This window comes from Mesoplodon mirus (assembly GCF_964341445.2).
Source record: "Mesoplodon mirus genome assembly, chromosome: 9".
NCBI lineage: Eukaryota > Metazoa > Chordata > Mammalia > Artiodactyla > Ziphiidae > Mesoplodon > Mesoplodon mirus.
In genome coordinates, this window is record NC_138985.1 from 23,947,727 (window position 1) to 23,965,715 (window position 17,989).

General features: G+C 40.6%; 1 protein-coding gene across 2 annotated transcripts in view; it reads right to left on the bottom strand.

The window, feature by feature from the left end:
* Window positions 1-358: 358 nt before the first annotated feature.
* Window positions 359-17,989, bottom strand: part of AMPH (amphiphysin) — a gene marked incomplete at its 3' end in the record, with an annotated part of 172,200 nt that continues 154,569 nt past the window's right edge. For both annotated transcript variants that reach the window (XM_082632606.1, XM_082632605.1), the window contains 4 exons: window positions 9,028-9,237; window positions 6,822-7,061; window positions 3,985-4,086; window positions 359-466 (listed from right to left, as the gene is read on the bottom strand). In XM_082632606.1, coding sequence (XP_082488732.1) covers window positions 359-466; window positions 3,985-4,086; window positions 6,822-7,061; window positions 9,028-9,237 — 660 coding nt within the window. The remainder of the gene's footprint in view (window positions 467-3,984; window positions 4,087-6,821; window positions 7,062-9,027; window positions 9,238-17,989) is intronic.

Consider the following 17,989-nt stretch of genomic DNA (forward strand, 5'->3'; position numbering starts at 1 on the left):
CAGGGAAGCCACTCAATACCATACACTTGGTGCAGAGAAATTAAGGTTCTGGTCTGGAGAAAGCTACTTTAGAACTGGTGGGAGGGGGTCGAGTATACAAGTCTCCACAGCTTGGACAAAGCACAAACAAACCTGTTAGCAAGAACGTGGGAACCAGTGAAGACTTTTTCCTTAATTTACTTGTTTTTTTTTCCTCTAAACATTAGTTTGCACACATGCTTCATTGACACAGCCTTCCAAACTTTGTCTGGCATTGGTCTGCAAATCACTAAGAGTGTCATAGCAAAAGTGAACTCTTCAGGTTTTCACAAAGGTTTAAAAACCCAGTAATCAGGCTCTTTCTACAATACTTTTGGCCCTAATCCAGGCGCCGGGTGAAGTTCTCTGGAAAGAGGCCTTTGTACGTGGCGAGGTCTCTGTACTGAAGCCAGTCTGATTCCTTCACGCCTACCAGCCAGCCTGCATCCTGCAAGACGAAGACAGGGCTTTCAGAGTCCAACAAACTACTGGAAAAATCTGCATTGCCAAAGATTAATAAAATAATGGGTTTAATGAGCATTGTGGTCCTGCACGAGGATGACGCATTACATGTAAACAGGTGTGCTGACCTCAGGGGGGAGGCTTGTCTCAAGTAAGTTGTTAGTTAAAAAAAAAAAAGGAGTAAACATTTGAAATTATTTTATGTATATTGTTAATTGAAGGTTAATATTATAATTTTGTATAAAGTATAGTTAATTGATGCTAACTGGATTATAACATAAGTCCTTAAGGAAGAGGAAAGAATTAGAATTATAGCCAGTGCAGGGAATTCCCTGGCAGTCCAGTGGTTAGGACTGCGTGCTCGCACTGCCGAGGGCCCGGGTTCAAACCCTGGTCAGGGAACTAAGATCCCACAAGCCGAGCAGTGTGGGAGGAAGGGAGGGAGGGAGGAAGGAAGGAAGGAAGGAAGGAAGGGTTATAGCCAGTGCAAAGAGAGGAACACCGGGTGAAAACATCACACACAGGACCATTTCCTGTCCTGTGGATCACAGTGAAAAAAAGGCTTGAGGACCAGTGGGCTGGAATATAGTGCTGACAAGGCCATGGAAGGTCTTTTATTTCATCCTCAACCACTTGCTTATAAGAAGGAACTCTGTCTGCCAGCTCACATCATGTAACTGAAATAAACCACCATATACAAGGCTTACCAAATACTAACAGCTCGAAATGTGTTGCCTGGTATCACTATTGTGTTTGTTGTTTTTCAAGTTTATATAAACTACAAAGCCGTTTGATGTCATGACATTCTTGCTGGAAACATTTGTAGAGTCTTTGTAAATTACTCCTCATAAACATCTGTCCATCGTATAGGCGTGCCCTCACAAAAATGAAGCTAGTTAACCACGGGAAGTTTAAAGAACCCATCCGTGCATGGTCATATGGCATGGGAGACCAAACGTAAAACTGAGAAACAGAGGTTGCCATCTGCCCTTGGCCTTCTGGAGATAAGCAGAGTCTAGTTGGGAAAAGCTGAGCTGAAGGAACTATTTTAAACACACAGACCGTAGGAAGTGAAACGAGAGGGAAATGACTACCTTTATTATGTTAACCAATGCAGGAAAGAGATCTCACTTAAAATGAGGGATAGCCAGATTTAATCTGAACCAATCCCCAATATAGTTCAAGTACATCAGATAAAACAAGGTCTCAGAAATGAAATAAAGAAGCTGAATACATTCCCTTTGATATAATCTGAGACCATAAATTGATGCTGCTATATAGACAAGAAATATAAGCATTTAGACAGGCCAATTTTTGAAGGCAGAAAAAAATAACACTGAGAAAAAAATGATTCAATAAAGTAACTGATAAAATCCTAGCTGATGAGGAAGAGTGTCCTCTATAAAATTATGATGTTATGTATGTGAAGGACAAAGTTATACTTAGAGTAAAAGATGATAACTAAACAGTTTCTAAACCTCTAGTAGACATATAAAAGGTCATATTTTCCCCTCAAGTGTCTATATTTGACTTTATTTACAGCGGGTGAAAAATCTAATGGAGCCAAGTGGAGTCACGCATTTTAAAATAGTTTCAATAAAAACAAAAATAAAGGGCTGGCATAAACCCATAATCAAGATATACTCCAACACATACATTCTGAAATGCAACTTATAAAGTGAAGAATCATAGTTAATATCAATATTTAGTGAGGAAAATATAGAAAATTAAACTTTAACTGCTTAAAACATGTGGTAGACTAAAGATTTCCAGTTTTGGTAGTGGCAAAATAGCTGGTATCAGACAAATGCTTTTGCATAGAACAGTTATAAACACTAGAACAGCTATATATTTATATGTAGTTATATATACATATGCATACAGAAATGCAACTATTTATATTTAGAAATGACAGCTATAAAATATAAGTTTATATATTAGAATTTCACAAATAACGGAGTTGTGCATGTATAACAACTATTTGCAGGCACTGAGAATGACCAAAAGCAGGTAGAAATTGGGGGATATTTAACCCTTGAAACTGCATTGGGTGAGATCTGTTAATAGAGCTTTCTCCCTGAGGATCAGCCTCAGTCTGTGTGATGCAGGGCATTCACAGGAGCACTTTAATGGAGAATATCTTGAAAGAGAGAACTACAGAGAACTACTATCTTGAAAGAGAGACCTACTAAGAAATTTAAAGCAGCTATTGTAACTCGGTTCAAGTACTTAAACTGAAAGATGGTAATAATGAGAACAGATAGGAAAATCTCAGCAAAACCCAGAAACTATATAAAAGAAAACACAGAAATTATAGACCTGTGTAAGTAATATCTGAAATTAAAAATTCCCAAGATCAGATTAACAACAAATTCAAAGCGGCAGAAGAAAGGATCACTGTACTCGAAGAAGATCAATGGAAATTATCCAATGTGAGTACAAAGAGGAGTAAATACTGAACAAAAAACCCCAGAGTCTTAGACATCAAGAAGTCCAACATAAATATAATTAGAGACAGAGGAAAAAGAGGGAAAAATTAGAAAATAATAGCCAAAAATCTTCCAAATGTAATAAAAAAAAATCAAGATACAAGTCTAAGGAGCTCATGAACCCCAAGCATGAAACCTATTAAAAAAAAACACGTAAGCACATTATAGCTGAATTGATGAAAACCAAAGATACAGAGAAATTCTAAAAAGTACTCAGGTGTATACTGAGTATACACAGTGTATACTGAGTACACACAGTGTATACTGAGAAACAAGGTTAAACAAATCACAGCTGACTTCTAATATAAATAGGAGAGAGCAGAAAACAATGGAGCAACATCTTTATAGAGTTGAAAGGAAAAAAATACAACTCAGAATTCTTCCTCTAGTGAAAAATCTTTAAAAATGAACATGAATAAAGGCATCAAATAAACGTCACGTAAACAAGTGCTGCGAGGATTTACTGCTAGAAGATCAGCACTCTAGGACTCAGTTTTTCAATTGGAAAGGAATTGAGACCAGATGGAAACTCAGATCTATAGGAAGAAATCAGAGCACTGGAAATGGCAAACATGTTGGTAAATATAAAAGACTAGCTTTTTTTTCTCTTTATTTCTTTAAAAGATAACTTATGGGTAATGCAAATATATATATAAATTTATATTTTATAATATATTTATAAGTATAAAATATATTTTATATATATTTTACATATTTTCATAAGTTTATAGTGAGGTTTTTACTGATTTTCAGATACCTAGACACTTTTGCCTGATATTGGTACTTTATGCTTTGTCATCTATTTGTATTAAAAATGTATATATAATAGCATCCCAATAGCACCCCAAAAGAAGTGTCCTAAAAATCTAGTTAGTGATGCTGTGACCTTAAGCCCTTTTCAGAGCTGTCACACAGCATCTCAGGAGGTAGAAATGTCTTCAGGAAGTCACTGTGCCCACCTGACTCTCAGGAAAACCCAATACAGCCCGCAGTACCTTCCACTCTCATCCTGTACCTGGTCAGCTTCCGAATCTGAGGGTACCACCAACACCACGTCGCCCCTCTGTAAGGTAAGCTCATCAGAATTTGCTGCCTCGAAATCATGCAGTGTTTCCACCTGCAAAAGATTGTAAGAGAACCGATTCATCTTAGAAAGGAAAGGAGATGTAAAATTAAAGTCTCTCAGCCAGATTATCAGCAGCCTCTCTAAGAAGCATCTCCAAGCTGGATAAAATAGGATGAAGATGAGTCACACCCCAAGGAGGAAGGCGGCTGAAGACAGGAAAGAAATCCTAATCTCTGTTTACTTAAAATAGCCGAGTCTTACAGACTGATACTGAGGCCACCTGAATGTATATTTAGTAAAGCAATGCCTTCTGCAAGAACTAAAATGTAGTGCATTAATGAAATTTTAATTCATCATATTTTTGTTAGAGATTTGCATTGTATTATCATCAATGTTTTGTTACTGTTTTTTAACCTGAAGTAAAGATACCTAGTGAAAAGTTCCTCTAACCCCAGCTTCTGTAAAATAATAATTGAGAGCTTGCATGTTATATAGGAATTCCTAATTAAGCCTGTGATCAATTTCTTTATAAGCAAACTTCCTTCCCTATCTTACCCTTTAAACCATGACAATCTGTTTCTTTTCCTTCTCTCTTTTTCTGGTTTTTAACTGAAATATACTTGACATGTGACATTGTATAATTTAAGGTATACACCGTGTTAATTTGATACATTTATATATGGTAATATGATTGCCACTGTAGCCACAGCTAGCTCCTGATCAGGTTACATAACTATCATTTCTTTTTAGTGGTTGGGTTAATTAAGTTCTAGTCTCTTAGCAGGTTTGATGACTATAATACAACAGTGTCATCTATATTCACCATGGATTAGATCTCTAGGTCTCCTTTACTACTTGCTGCAAGTTTGCATCTTTTAACAACACCTGTCTTAACCCACCACCCTTCTTTCCCTTTTTTTGGAAAGATTTCTTTAAAATTTGATTATAGAAAAATTTTTTAAAGCAAAAGGAGAAAGAGTACTATAATGAACCCCCATGGACTCATCAACCAGCTTGGATAATGATTCAGTCACGGCCAGTTTTCTCTCTCCCATATCCCTCGCCTCAATCCCACTGCCAAGATTAAACACCTGGCTTTGAAGTTGTGTGTTTTGCATACAGAATCATAACATGTCAGAGCTGGAAATGACTACCAAATTCATTTTTCTGATGTGAAAACTGAAGCCTGGAGAGCGGGTAAGTGCAAGTCCCCAGCTCACACTGCAGCTAGTGGGCAAAGCCAGGGAGGGACCCAGTCAGGCCTGGCTTTGCATGGCACCTGTTCCCTTGATTTCATGTCCTCTTCTTTTTTGTGTGTGTGTGGTACGCGGGCCTCTCACTGTTGTGGCCTCTCCCGTTGCGGAGCACAGGCTCCGGACGCGCAGGCTCAGCGGCCACGGCTCACGGGCCCAGCTGCTCCGCAGCATATGGGATCCTCCTGGACCAGGGCACGAACCCGTGTCCCCTGCATCGGCAGGCGGACTCTCAACCACTGCGCCACCAGGGAAGCCCTCATGCCCTCTTCTTAAAACAGAACCCAGTGGGACACATGTCCTCACTGGCCACAAGTCTAGCTTTTTTCTCCACATTAATTCATTCATCAATCCCACCTGGACCCACTGGAGGTGACAAGGTAGCAGTTACTTTCTAATGAGCAGAGAGAGAAGAAGAGGATTCTACTCAATCCCACCCCGACAAACACACAGAGAGTTAATACTTTTTAAAAGACAAAGAGCTGAATTAGGAAATGCAAAATCAAACATGCAAATTAACATTCCAACTATATTCTGTTAGATAGGATTATCTGCCTTTAACCCCTGGCTTAAACTAGGGTATTAGACTTAAGTATTAGGTATTTACTGGGTTTTTGGTATGTACCCTTCCATTTATGAAGACTTTAGTAGCCATTTGATGGCATCTCTGAGCAAAACCTTCTTGCCATTATTTTTTATCCTTATCGTAGAAGCCCATTAAGATAGCTATTAACTTTCAAAATATTTATTGACTCCCTACTCTGTGCCATGCACTACAACAAGGTGCCAGAGCTGACTGAACGATTCATGTATCCTGCCCTCTATGGGGAACCAGATGAGCACACGGATGATTTCAAGCCCTGGGCTCTAGGGGGAGCTCGGGAGGGCACACCCATTCACTACCAAGAAGAAATCCACCCATTCACTACCAAGGGGCATATCATTTACCCTGTGGCGGACTTTCTTTAATTAGTGGTTGTTAAAATATGGAAAGACATGAGTGTGGTTCTTGTAGCCCAGCAGCTTGGAAACCTTGCCATGTTACAACGGGATGTGGGAATAAAGCCTAAGGCAGTCAGAGAACAAATACATATAGCAAAAAGATTAAAAATCAGACAACCAAATTTGCACAAAAGGACCTCAAAGCAAAGGAAGGACAAATGGCCACCAGATTAAAAAATAACAAATGTTAAGAGATCTGAAACACATTTCTCCTTTTTAAAAGAGAATCAGCTTTAATTTAAGTAAAACTGTATCGCAGGTCATAGAGAACTGAAAATATATTTAAAAATCAGGTGTGGCACTTCAAATGTATCCCTTTGTGCAGATAAGACAACCAAACGTACAAGCTTTTGAACTAAACAATGAACCTCGGTTAACTGCAAATCAAATGCAACACAGTTCTCAAGTAGGGCTAAATTTAATTATACTCTGTTCTCCATCCAAAGTGACAGATTTTTCTATTACATTTTCCTGACATTGAATAAAATCAGAAAAAAAAAAAAGAAAAATAAAAAGAAGAAATGTTAAGACCTTGTAGAGGAAGCCGGGAGGCCCTTCCTGGAGGGCCTCGCTTGCAGAGGGGGCGGCCGGCTGGGAGGCCTTGCCCGCCTCCTGCTCCTCCGAGGCCAGCGCTGGTGTCCTGCCGGTGGAGCCTGGAAGAGCCGCGTCAGCACTTGCCTCCTTGGACTCTGCACCCACGATCTCTTCGTGTTCTCCCTCCCCTTCATTGTTGGAGGCGGGCTCTATGACCACCGAGGGGATGACCTTCTCCTAAAGGAAGAAAAATGTGGCTGGCAGCGACTGGGAAAGAAGACTTCTGTACCCTCCAAGAGCGGCCACTACCCCACCCCACGCTGCCTGGCTCCACTGTCCCCACCTCCCCCATCCAGCTAAATGCCTGCTGTTCCCTTATTCTGGCCTTTGGCCCTTCCACCTTGCGGGACCTTCCTCCCGACATGGCTTCCTTTCTATCTCTCCTGAGACAGAAGCCCTTAGTAGGACTAATTTCCGGATTCTTGAACAACCAGGCAGTTTGGTAAGAGTGAGGTTACTAGGGAAACTGGGAAGGGGGATAGGAGGCTTCGGGGAGAGAGGTCGAGTCACCATGGGGGTGGGGGGACAATCCTGAAAGGGGATGTAGTAGGACTCCAAGGATGCTCTCATTTTCGCAGTGGTCTGTTCTTGTTTTTTTTTTTTTTTTGCGGTACGCGGGCCTCTCACTGCTGTGGCCTCTCCCGTTGCGGAGCACAGGCTCCGGACGCGCAGGCTCAGCGGCCATGGCTCACGGGCCCAGCCGCTCCGTGGCATGTGGGATCTTCCCGGACCGGGGCACGTACCCGTGTCCCCTGCATCGGCAGGCGGACTCTCAACCACCGCGCCACCAGGGAAGCCCCTCGTTCTTGTCCCACTGAATAGTAACCCTCGCTTGAAACTGACATGTCACCTCCTGTGACTGCTTTTCTCCTTGAAACCATATTGTTGGTAAAGATCTGGTGGCCCATGTTTGGAGATAATCTGCCTGTTCTTTGCTTGTTGATTATCACCAGAGCCCACACTGCAGTGACAACTTGAGGGATGACAAGTCCCACCAACCACTCTAAGTACTGTGTTGTCTGGGGGAAAAGCAGAGCCAGAGGATCAAGATCTCTCTTTCATTTTTTAACAAAGATAAGCACTGAGGGGAATTTCGCTAGCATAATGGAAGCCTGGAGATCAAGTTCGATACATCCTCAGGTATCAGCGGACACAGGCACCTCCATTCTTCAATTTGGAGAAAACAATACGCTCTTTCAACAAGCGTAGCGATACGTACAGGAATATGCCTGGCATTGTGACAAAGACGATCTACGGAAAAAACGGCACATACGTTTGAGTTATTTCTCTAAGTAGTACTGCTACCTGCTGTTTGAAGGGATCATCCAATTTCAAGCTTTAAGTAACTCTGGAGAGATTATTGGAAATTTATCATGAGTAAAATCATCAGGAAAAAGCAAAGCCTCCCATTAAACCAACGCTTCACTGTTTCTACTTAGAAGAGCAAGAACATGGGCTTGAGAAGAGCTGTCTTGCTTTGGCTCCTGGGTTTGAGGCTCCACATTAGGAATGTCTGCATTTGTTGCCTTTGAGTGTTTCTCTGAAGAAATGAAGAACTTAGGTGACTCCAACTTCATGTACGTATCAACGACCCATTTTCTTTTGAAAGTGCAACACAGGGGTGCGATTTTGGTGAAAGCAGCCTAATGGTGAGTTTGGGGCACTCTAATAAAAATAATGACCACAACATAGTAATTACAGTAATATGATATAGCTACTAATACGGGCTTCTCACCATGTGCCTGGCACCTGGCTAAGCACTTTGTGGCTATTTTCTCACTGCAACCCTGTGTTTGTTCTATCATATTCTCTTCCTCCTTCCCCCATTCTCATCCTTTTCACTGTGCTTCACTCCTTTTCTCCATCACGTTATTCCATGGTTTCCTTTGCCCCTACCTGTGCTTAAGCCCAGTCCACCAGAGCAATAGGGGCCTGTGTGGAGCCTCACAATACTGATACTGAGAGAATGCTGAGGCCACTCTTCCTGAGAACTGAATATTTCGTTTTGGTGGAGTGCAATGCCACAGAATGGCTACCAACTGTCCACAACTCCACATCCAAAAGACGTACCACCATTAACCATCAGACAGAGGATTTCAATGGGCGTTATCTCCCTAGAACCTCCATTTACTAGGACATGTACCTGAGTTGCCGCTGCTTCTGTTTCTACCGGTTGAGGTCTGTCACCATCTACAGCCTCTGTGGCTTCGGTGTCAATCTTGGCCTCCTCTGAACTTGTTCCTTCTCCAGCAGGAAGAGTCACCTCCTCTGTCTCTGCTTCCCCCATGGGGGCCCCCTCGGCTGCCGGCACCAAGGTCCCAGCCGTCATATCAGCATCCGTTGCAGGGATGAGCTGTAAACCAGAAACCAAACAGGCCATGTCTGTCTCCAGGGGCCTCAGTAAGAGTCAGACTCAGCCCTTTCACGTCTCTCCCCTCCGCTGAGGCCATCAGACTTCCAGGCTTTCTTTGTCATGTCCTGAAGCCCCGGATGCAGGTACACCAGAGTCTGCCATTTGCTCCACAAAACCCTGACTCCTCTCCCTCCCGGCCCCCAACAATGCTGTATTCCTCAGCTTTCCTTGCAGTTGGGTGGAGCACATGGAATTTGAATGGAAGTGACACATGCCACTCCTGAGACATGGCTTTTAAGGTGTGCGTGGTCCCCTCCTCAAGCTCTTTCTAGCTCTGTTGGCTGAAAGCAGAGGGCGGCAAGGCTGTAGAGGCTATCTGAGTGATGAAATGGAAGGGGGCCGGGCCCGATACTACCTGGGTCATGGAAGAAAGCCACTTAAAATACCCTCATCACACTAAGTCAGAATTTAGAAAAACTGTATTTTACTATGAACTTCCAAATCTTCATGGGGAAAGGTCCCAGAAGCTAAATCACAGTCATGAAAAAAAAAAAAAAAGTTAGGAACTTTCTCAATGAGACCTCTTGAGAATGAAGGGAAAATCATTTTTGTCATCAAATATGCAATATAATCCAAAAATCAAATCAGACTTTGGGTCCTTTACTGAGAAAGGCAAGACAGAAAAAAAGAGAATTTTGTTTCTAAGGTTGGAACGCAGTCAGAAGAGCTTTAAGTAGTATTTAAAACTTGTAATAATGAAATAAAGTACAATCAGAAGTTTTAGTTTTGCATAGATTGGCTATGGAGTCCAAGTCTTGAACAAGACCCTCACATCAGTTTGGCAGACGTGATTTGAGAGGTTCACATCGGAAAGACTGAGAAAGAAGGAAAATTGTAGCTTGCTCGTATATAATACACTCAGGACGCATCTTTCAAAAACTGATCTTGCTAGCTGATGGGATTAGCATTAGCCATTCCTTTTCTTTATTGAATAAATTCTACCCAGCCTGTCCTACTAAGTTAGGAAAGCTCTGATGTTGCAGATATTAACTGTCAAACCCAGAATACTGAAAAGGGTGATGGAGAGTGCCTGCCAATCGGGCCTCAGAAATGGGACATGGAGATTCTGAGCTACACACCTACAGTCACAGTCAGGCATTTTTTAAAATACCAACTTTCTTCTGACTCAAATTTACTTTTATTTATAAAAATAACCCATTGCAGTATACACACTACTAAATAGAAATTAGATAACCAACAAGGACCTACTGTATGGCACAGGGAACTATACTCAGTATCTTGTAACAATCTGTAAAGGAGAAGAATCTGAAAAAGAATACACACATATATATATGTATAACTGAATCACTTTGCTGTACACTGGAAACTAACACAACATTGTAAACAAACTATACTTCAATTAAAAAAAAGAAAAATAGGGCTTCCCTGGTGGCGCAGTGGTTGAGAGTCCGCCTGCCGATGCAGGGGACGCGGGTTTGTGCCCCGGTCCGGGAAGATCCCACATGCCGCGGAGCGGCTGGGCCCGTGAGCCATGGCCGCTGAGCCTGCGCGTCCGGAGCCTGGGCTCCACAATGGGAGAGGCCACAAAAGTGAGAAGCCCGCGTATCGCAAAAAAAAAAAAAGAAAAAGAAAAAAGAAAAATAAATAAATAACCTGTTGCAGAATACATTTTTCTGCAACATTTTACTTTAGAAATGAAAAATAATGCTAACAGTGGAGTATTTGTTATAAGTGTTACTCATATTCTTAGAAATTTACTTCCCTCTCTTAGGAGAATTTCCTATTACGAGAATTTGGCTCTCCACACGGTATGCAATGATCCAAAATGCAGCCACTGGCCATGACATGGCATTTATTTTTTTTTCCTACTCTGGCATTAAAGCACATGACTTCAGAAAAGTAATCCTTCTACCTGAATTGTAATATACTTATTTAAGATGAACTATAAACGTTGATAATTACTGAAGTGGGGTAACAGGTACAGGGGGATTTATATTTAGCTGAATGACTGAAAATTCCTATAATAAAAGTTAATTTAAAAATTTAAGAGAATTGCATCTCTTGTTTTACATAAACGAGTCTTTTTATGTATATGTTTGTTACCATTGTTAAAAGAGTAATACTCAGAATATATATTAGGACGGCATCTTAATTCTAAGAAGAGTAATGAACAACTGCTCTTAGCTTTACTGTTGGAGAAACCAACAAGCTCTCTCCAGGATCCTAAGGACCTAATGAATTTTCTTCCTCATCGGAAACTATATATAAAGACAATGTGCATGCAATGAACTTACGAGCTCAAATGTAGAAAACAAGTTGTATTGTCATCATTCTAAGTTATGTATGTTTTCTATCTGTCTGGAAAAATCACACCTATGGAGTGAACATCCCCCTGGTTTCAACAGCTTCGAACCAGACGGGCTCTATGCTATGCAGACAGCATGGGCAAGCAGTGAATACCACTACATACACACATACACACAGACACAGTGTTACAGATCAAAAAGCAGCCATTATGGTATTGACAGGCTACTCCTCCAAGTTATCATACATAAACCCTTCCTTACATACATGTTCCAAGCACATACTATTAGTAATTGGATTTTACTCTCAACTGGATTGATATATCTCCCGAAGAGAATATATTTTTGTGAAGTATTGATGGGGTTACCAAAAGTAATTTTTTAACTCGATACAAATAGAATGTTAATAATGAGTCCCTGATTTATCTCTATGGCTCTCTATAACTATCAGTTTGGTTGTACCCGATTTTACTAGTGCAAGATATACATGTTATCACCTCTCCTTTGTTAAATAATTTTAATAGGCATCCTCATTGGCTAGATCTGATTTATACCTGACAGGGTGGTTGCAGCGATGCCGGCCACCAGCAGGTGGAGACCAAGGGCTCTTGTCTGTCTGCTCTGAGGTCCGCGGACCTCAAAGGAACAAATAGCCCAGCTTTAGCATGTCAGCAATTTACCTGATCCCTGTCACACACACAAAAAAAGGGATGGAGCAGGTGGAATATTGTTGATAAGAATGACGGCAGATATAAGTCACCAAAATATTGAAAGTAACAACGCTAATAAAGACAAGGTGCTAAGGAAATGGCACTGACTAGAGAGGAAAAGCCAAACACTTGGAAAGGGAAGAAATGATCACTCCTCCATCCTTCTCTGAGTCCATTAGAAATGAATTCCTATTTCTCTAGCTGAAGTTAACACTCTGATTTTACAGACCTTAAGAACATTATAGAAACAGAGAAGTTCGTCGCCACCTGTACTCCCTTGTATCTTTCTGCCTCTGTCCGACACTCCTCTGAAAAATCAAGGATGCCCTGATCCTCACCTTATGTCTGGAATCTGTGCCATATTTTCTTCTCTTACCAAAATATTTCCAGTGCATATTTACTGACTGCAATAATAGAACAACATAAAATACAATGGAAAATAGAATCCATTTGCTCAGATTAGGTGTTAGCTCTAGATAAATCAAGAACAGATTAAAAAGGTTTTCGGCGACAGAGTTATCCCTCTATGATTATTTTTATGCATTCCAATGTTAGCTAATGTAGACTTAGCCTCTAAATTTAGTCTTTCCTAGACTCTAGACACCTGCAAACACAATAACTAATGACTGTATTTTTTGTGTTTTTTTTTTAAAGGGAGACCAGAGTATTGAAACTACTGAAAGTATTTCAAGCCTTTGATATTCAACGTTACTAAATTTTTCTCTTCACTACACATTTTAAGAGAAACACTATTATCTTCTGCCAAAACTGTACTATCTGTTCACCAAATAGATTTATGGTGGGAAATCATCTGATGCAAAAGGAGACTAAAAACAACTCTCCCTACCTTCAGGTTGTTTACCGTATCCACAAGGTCTGTGAATCACATGCACCTATTGCCAATTTGCACATTAGTCACACAGAAATCACAGGGATCTGCAGGGGACCTTCTTTGAGAAGGTGAGCGGTTCTCACTTTATCACACTGTATAGATCTTACTGCCTTTTCATCTTCTGCCTCAAACAATCCCCTTGGTGGAAAGCAATATGGTCACGGCATGCATGGCAGAGTCTTTTCAAACACCTATGTGCCTTAGCGAGATTTCCTGCAAGCGGAATGAAATGAATGCAATGCAACAATGGCCCCCACATCCTGCACAGCAGGGGAACACAGTGGGTGACAGAAACTAACCAGTTCCTCTGGGCGATGGTGCCCTAGAAACAGGTCAACAAGGGCTGAGACCCCAGATAAGAGCTGTGTTGGCTGCAGGAGAATTTGTAATCTGCAGGCTTTGTGTAATTTATTGATTTATTTTATTCACTCATTGTTTGTTTTCTTGGCAATATTAGCTCTGAACAATGCCTGAAAAGCAGCTTGCCAACTGTGTAACTGATCTGGATGAGGAAAAGTGAAGAGATGCCCTAGTATGAAATTCCTATAGGGTAGGCCATCTGGAAATAGGTATTTTTCTGCATAAAAAAATAATAGAAACCATGGTTTTCAAAATAATAAAGTAAATAACTTATGGTACCATTTTGATATATTTATTTTTATTCATTTTCTGTGCATATAGGGACTTTGTTTATTTTAGAACACATGGATTGTGTTTCGTGGAAAAATTATATTAGTGGATATGTAATACTTTGTTTTTTCTACTTAACAGTTTATTTAACAGTTCTCCTATAATTGAACACTAGCTGGTTTCTAGTTTGTGTGTATGTGTGTTAATACAATATAGTTTCTTTTTAAAATTTTAGTATTTTTATTAAATAACTTGAGCTCTTGACTTGTCCGAAGATCCAAGCATTTGTATGAAAACACAGGATTCTCTTCAGGATCCATCTTAAAGAAAAGCTTAAGAGGCAGCTAGAGAAGAGAAGGTCCCTATACTAAGACACAGTCTGGTGGACGGTACTCCTCCTCACATAAACTACACTTAAAACATGGCAGGTCATAATTCCCCTTCAGCAAGACTGTAGTGTGAGCTCTCCCATGGAACACCATGCTTCCAATGCTGTTCCCTTCAAAGGTTGCCCCTGGTATTACAAACTTCATTTGATAATCTATACGTTTCCTTTCTAATAAAGGAATTTAGTGGGTTTTTCTCCCCCTGACCTTCAGCTCAATCATCTTTTTCTATTGCCTGCAGTCCTATCATAAGCCTTTAGCAGCCTGGTCCCAGGGCAACTGAGCCGCTGGCAGCAGGGTTGCCATGGCAACATCTGTCTAATTTAGCTCCATACTTTCTTTAAAAATTAAGATCTCCCGCTGAAATGCCAAAGTTAAGGAATTTTGGGGTTAATTTGGCCTTTAAGGTCATAGCAGAATATCCAATAATGATACACATTAAATTATTAAGGTTTTAATTAGAGACTCATTGGTAAAGTGTATGGGAGAAATGCACAGGAAAGGTGGATTAATCTTTATAAGCAAAGGTAAATATTGTGCGTTGCACACTCTCAGAGACTGGGACGTAAGCAAGTATTAGTTTCAGAAGTAGCCACAAAACACAGCTTCAACGGGGGTTGCAAAGAGCTTGTTAAAGAGGCTCTTTAGAAAATGCCTTTACTGCACAATAAACATTTCACCCTGCCTGGCTATGGTATCTTTGAGCATTTGCTGCCACTGCTCAAACTGCCTTCTAGTGAGTAGGCTCAGGCTGGGGTTAGCAGAAGGCAGAGGCAGGGCTGTCAGACACACCCAGAGACTAAACCAAAAAATGGAGATCTGCAAATCACCTAAATGTCATCATGCTCTGCTGGCAAAACTCCCAACCGTGACCCTGCCAAGAACCACAGGCATGTCCTTGGGCAACCTGTGACTCAGCCAGATGGCAGTCGGAGGCCTGAATCTTGAGGAAAGGTAAGCAGGTGACTGTCACACGTGGAAGACCCAATTGCCTACCCTCTGGTATGACAGCCTTTGACTAGTCCCTGGACTCGGTAAGTAAAACACCCCATGCTGATCTGTCGCCCCATTTGCCTAGCAAATAGAAACTGGAAAATAAGACATGATTCAAGGGCGCTCTCATTACAAAGGATTTGGAAATCCTTAACTGTTTAATGTAGTAAATTGTAGATTTTTGAGAGCAGGAAGAGAACATACTGTGTGTCAAACACAACTTGTAAAGGAGAGATGAGAAAACTGGTAGAGAACAAGAAAATGATTTCCCAAGGCCACCTCACTGGTGAGCCATGGAGCTAAGAGTCTCCAGACTCTTGATTCAGGGATCTTTCCAATACATCCCCTTAGATCCTTGCTTTGTAGCAAAGTGGAGGATTAGGATACCCACTGTCTCTGAGAAGCTCAAGGTTGGGCTCTACAAGCATTTCTATTTCTTTTCGACCCTTCAGCTCCACATCAGGAATATGCACCAAGTCGAAGCACTGGTTGGAGTAAGTCCTGGTGTCAGCGTGCAGGGATTTCAGCCCAGTTGTGACCCTGTTGGCTTTAGATTGGTCTGTAAATGTACTTTTATAAAAATCTGCTCTTTTGAAAAATACAGCATCTGGAGTAGTTATGAGATGAATACCTATGGATTAAAATGTCAGGATTTGCATTTCATGTCATCACTTTCTGGGTGTGTGACCTTGGTTTAAACCACATAAACTCTCTGTGTCTCAGTTTCCTTAATCTGCAAAATGCGGTCATGATACCTAAACAATGCTTCCTTCACAGGATTGCTGTGAGATAATGTATGTCAAATATTAGCATACAATATGGTCCTGTTGCCTGCGCCTTAACTCTCTTGGTGTTTCAGTCATACTGCCTTTCACTGCAGCCCAAACACAGTAATTCTCAAAGGCTGCACTTGGGTTGGTTGAGACTCAATATTGGCAACATTGAGACTCAATTTGCCAGAGAAAAGGAAGGGACCTCTGACCCAAAATCAAGCACTTTTTCCTGATCACACTTATGGTTCCAGCTCTCTTGGCTGTAGTCTCTTTCAGGATCAGTAGATTATAGTGTCAATCAGACAACAAATCAATGACTCAGAATTTACTGGGCATGTGTTATTCACCAGTTCTGTGCTGGGTGCCATGGAATACAAAAGAAACAGCTATTTGTCTGGCCTGCAGGGCACTGAGAATGTAATTAGCTGCTAATAGGAATGCAGTCAAACTCAGAGAAAATAACGATTCCTATGATTTTTTTTCTGAGAAAGGTAAAAAAGGTACATCTATCTCCAAGACACGCATATCTGTCTGTCTGTCTATCTCTCTATCGCCATATATATTCATATCCATATATAATTATATACATTATAATTTAAAGCATGCTTCAGAGTGAGCACTGTGTGTTTGGACATAATTCTATGATAATGAAGGGTAGACAAGAAATTGCTGGCTTCCTCTGTTCCTCAGTGTCTTCCTCTGACAGATCCGAGCTCCCATCTAGAGGCACAGTGGAAGCCTGAGCTCCCATGTTCACGCTGCACAAGGAGAAAACTCAATGCTGTTGCCCACACACACGCCCATCACAGAAGGATGCCCGCACCACTGGGTAACGTGCGCCTCACCCAGCACCAGCCTGTGTGAACCAGGACGGCAGGAGCCATATCTACTGCCTGTATCACCGTATCCCCCAGACCCAGAACAGGGCCTGACATCTAGAGAGGACTCAGCTATATCTACCAGCTGAATGAAGGAGGAAACTAGCACATGCATTCTACACACACAGACAGAAATATTCCTGGAAAGATGAAGTTCACAGACCACAGCGTATATCTCTATCTATGTATCTATCATGTATCTGTTTACCTATCTATCTACCTATCATTTATCAATCATCTGTTTACCTCTTATCTATCTATCTAATCTATCTATATCTGTTTACCTATCAGTTAACTATCTATCATCTGCCTATCTATCTATCTATCATCATCTATCTGTTTACCTATTATCTATTATCTATCTACCTAATCTATCTATATCTGTTTACCTATCAGTTAACTATCTATCATCTGTCTATCTATCTATCTATCTATCATCATCATCTATCTGTTTACCTATCAGCTATCATCTATCTATCTATGTATCTATCTATCATCATCATCTATCTGTTTACCTATCAGCTATCATCTATCTATCTATGTATCTATGTATCTATCTATCTATCATCAATCTATCTATAGTTGTTGGTTTAAATTGGTCCTGACAAGTCAACTTAAGTTTGGTGAAATGTTCACCAAACGAAACACAACAAAACCAAAAGTAGTTCCTCAAATAATGGGTCAGTGTTTCACCTTCCAGGATTCTAAAATTATTCTAAAAATTCTAAAATTCTAAAAATATCTACCTCGATCTTTTCCCCATTTATTTGTTTTGGAAACAATGCTAACCCTAAATTTAATTACACTGCATTATTTCTTTAAAAATAATAGGGAAAAAAGACATTGGTCCACTTCACATCATTGGAGCAAAATATAGGAGCAGAGAGAAATTTAGAGAAAGTTAGAAGGGATTCTCTGCAAGAAAATAAAATAAATGTAGGTAAAAATCATCTTTATCTGGTTTTGAACCTAATTCTCTGATATATTTCTAAACAAATATTGATTTTTTTCCTAAAGAAAATTTTCAGTACTTATATAACATGGAAACGTCTGGAGAAGAGCTAGCAAGTGTTGGTTTTTAAAATGTATCCTGCAGATATACTGGTAAAATCTGGTGCTGTAGGGAAAAACTAAAAACAATATAAGCTAGGTGGGGAATGAGACAA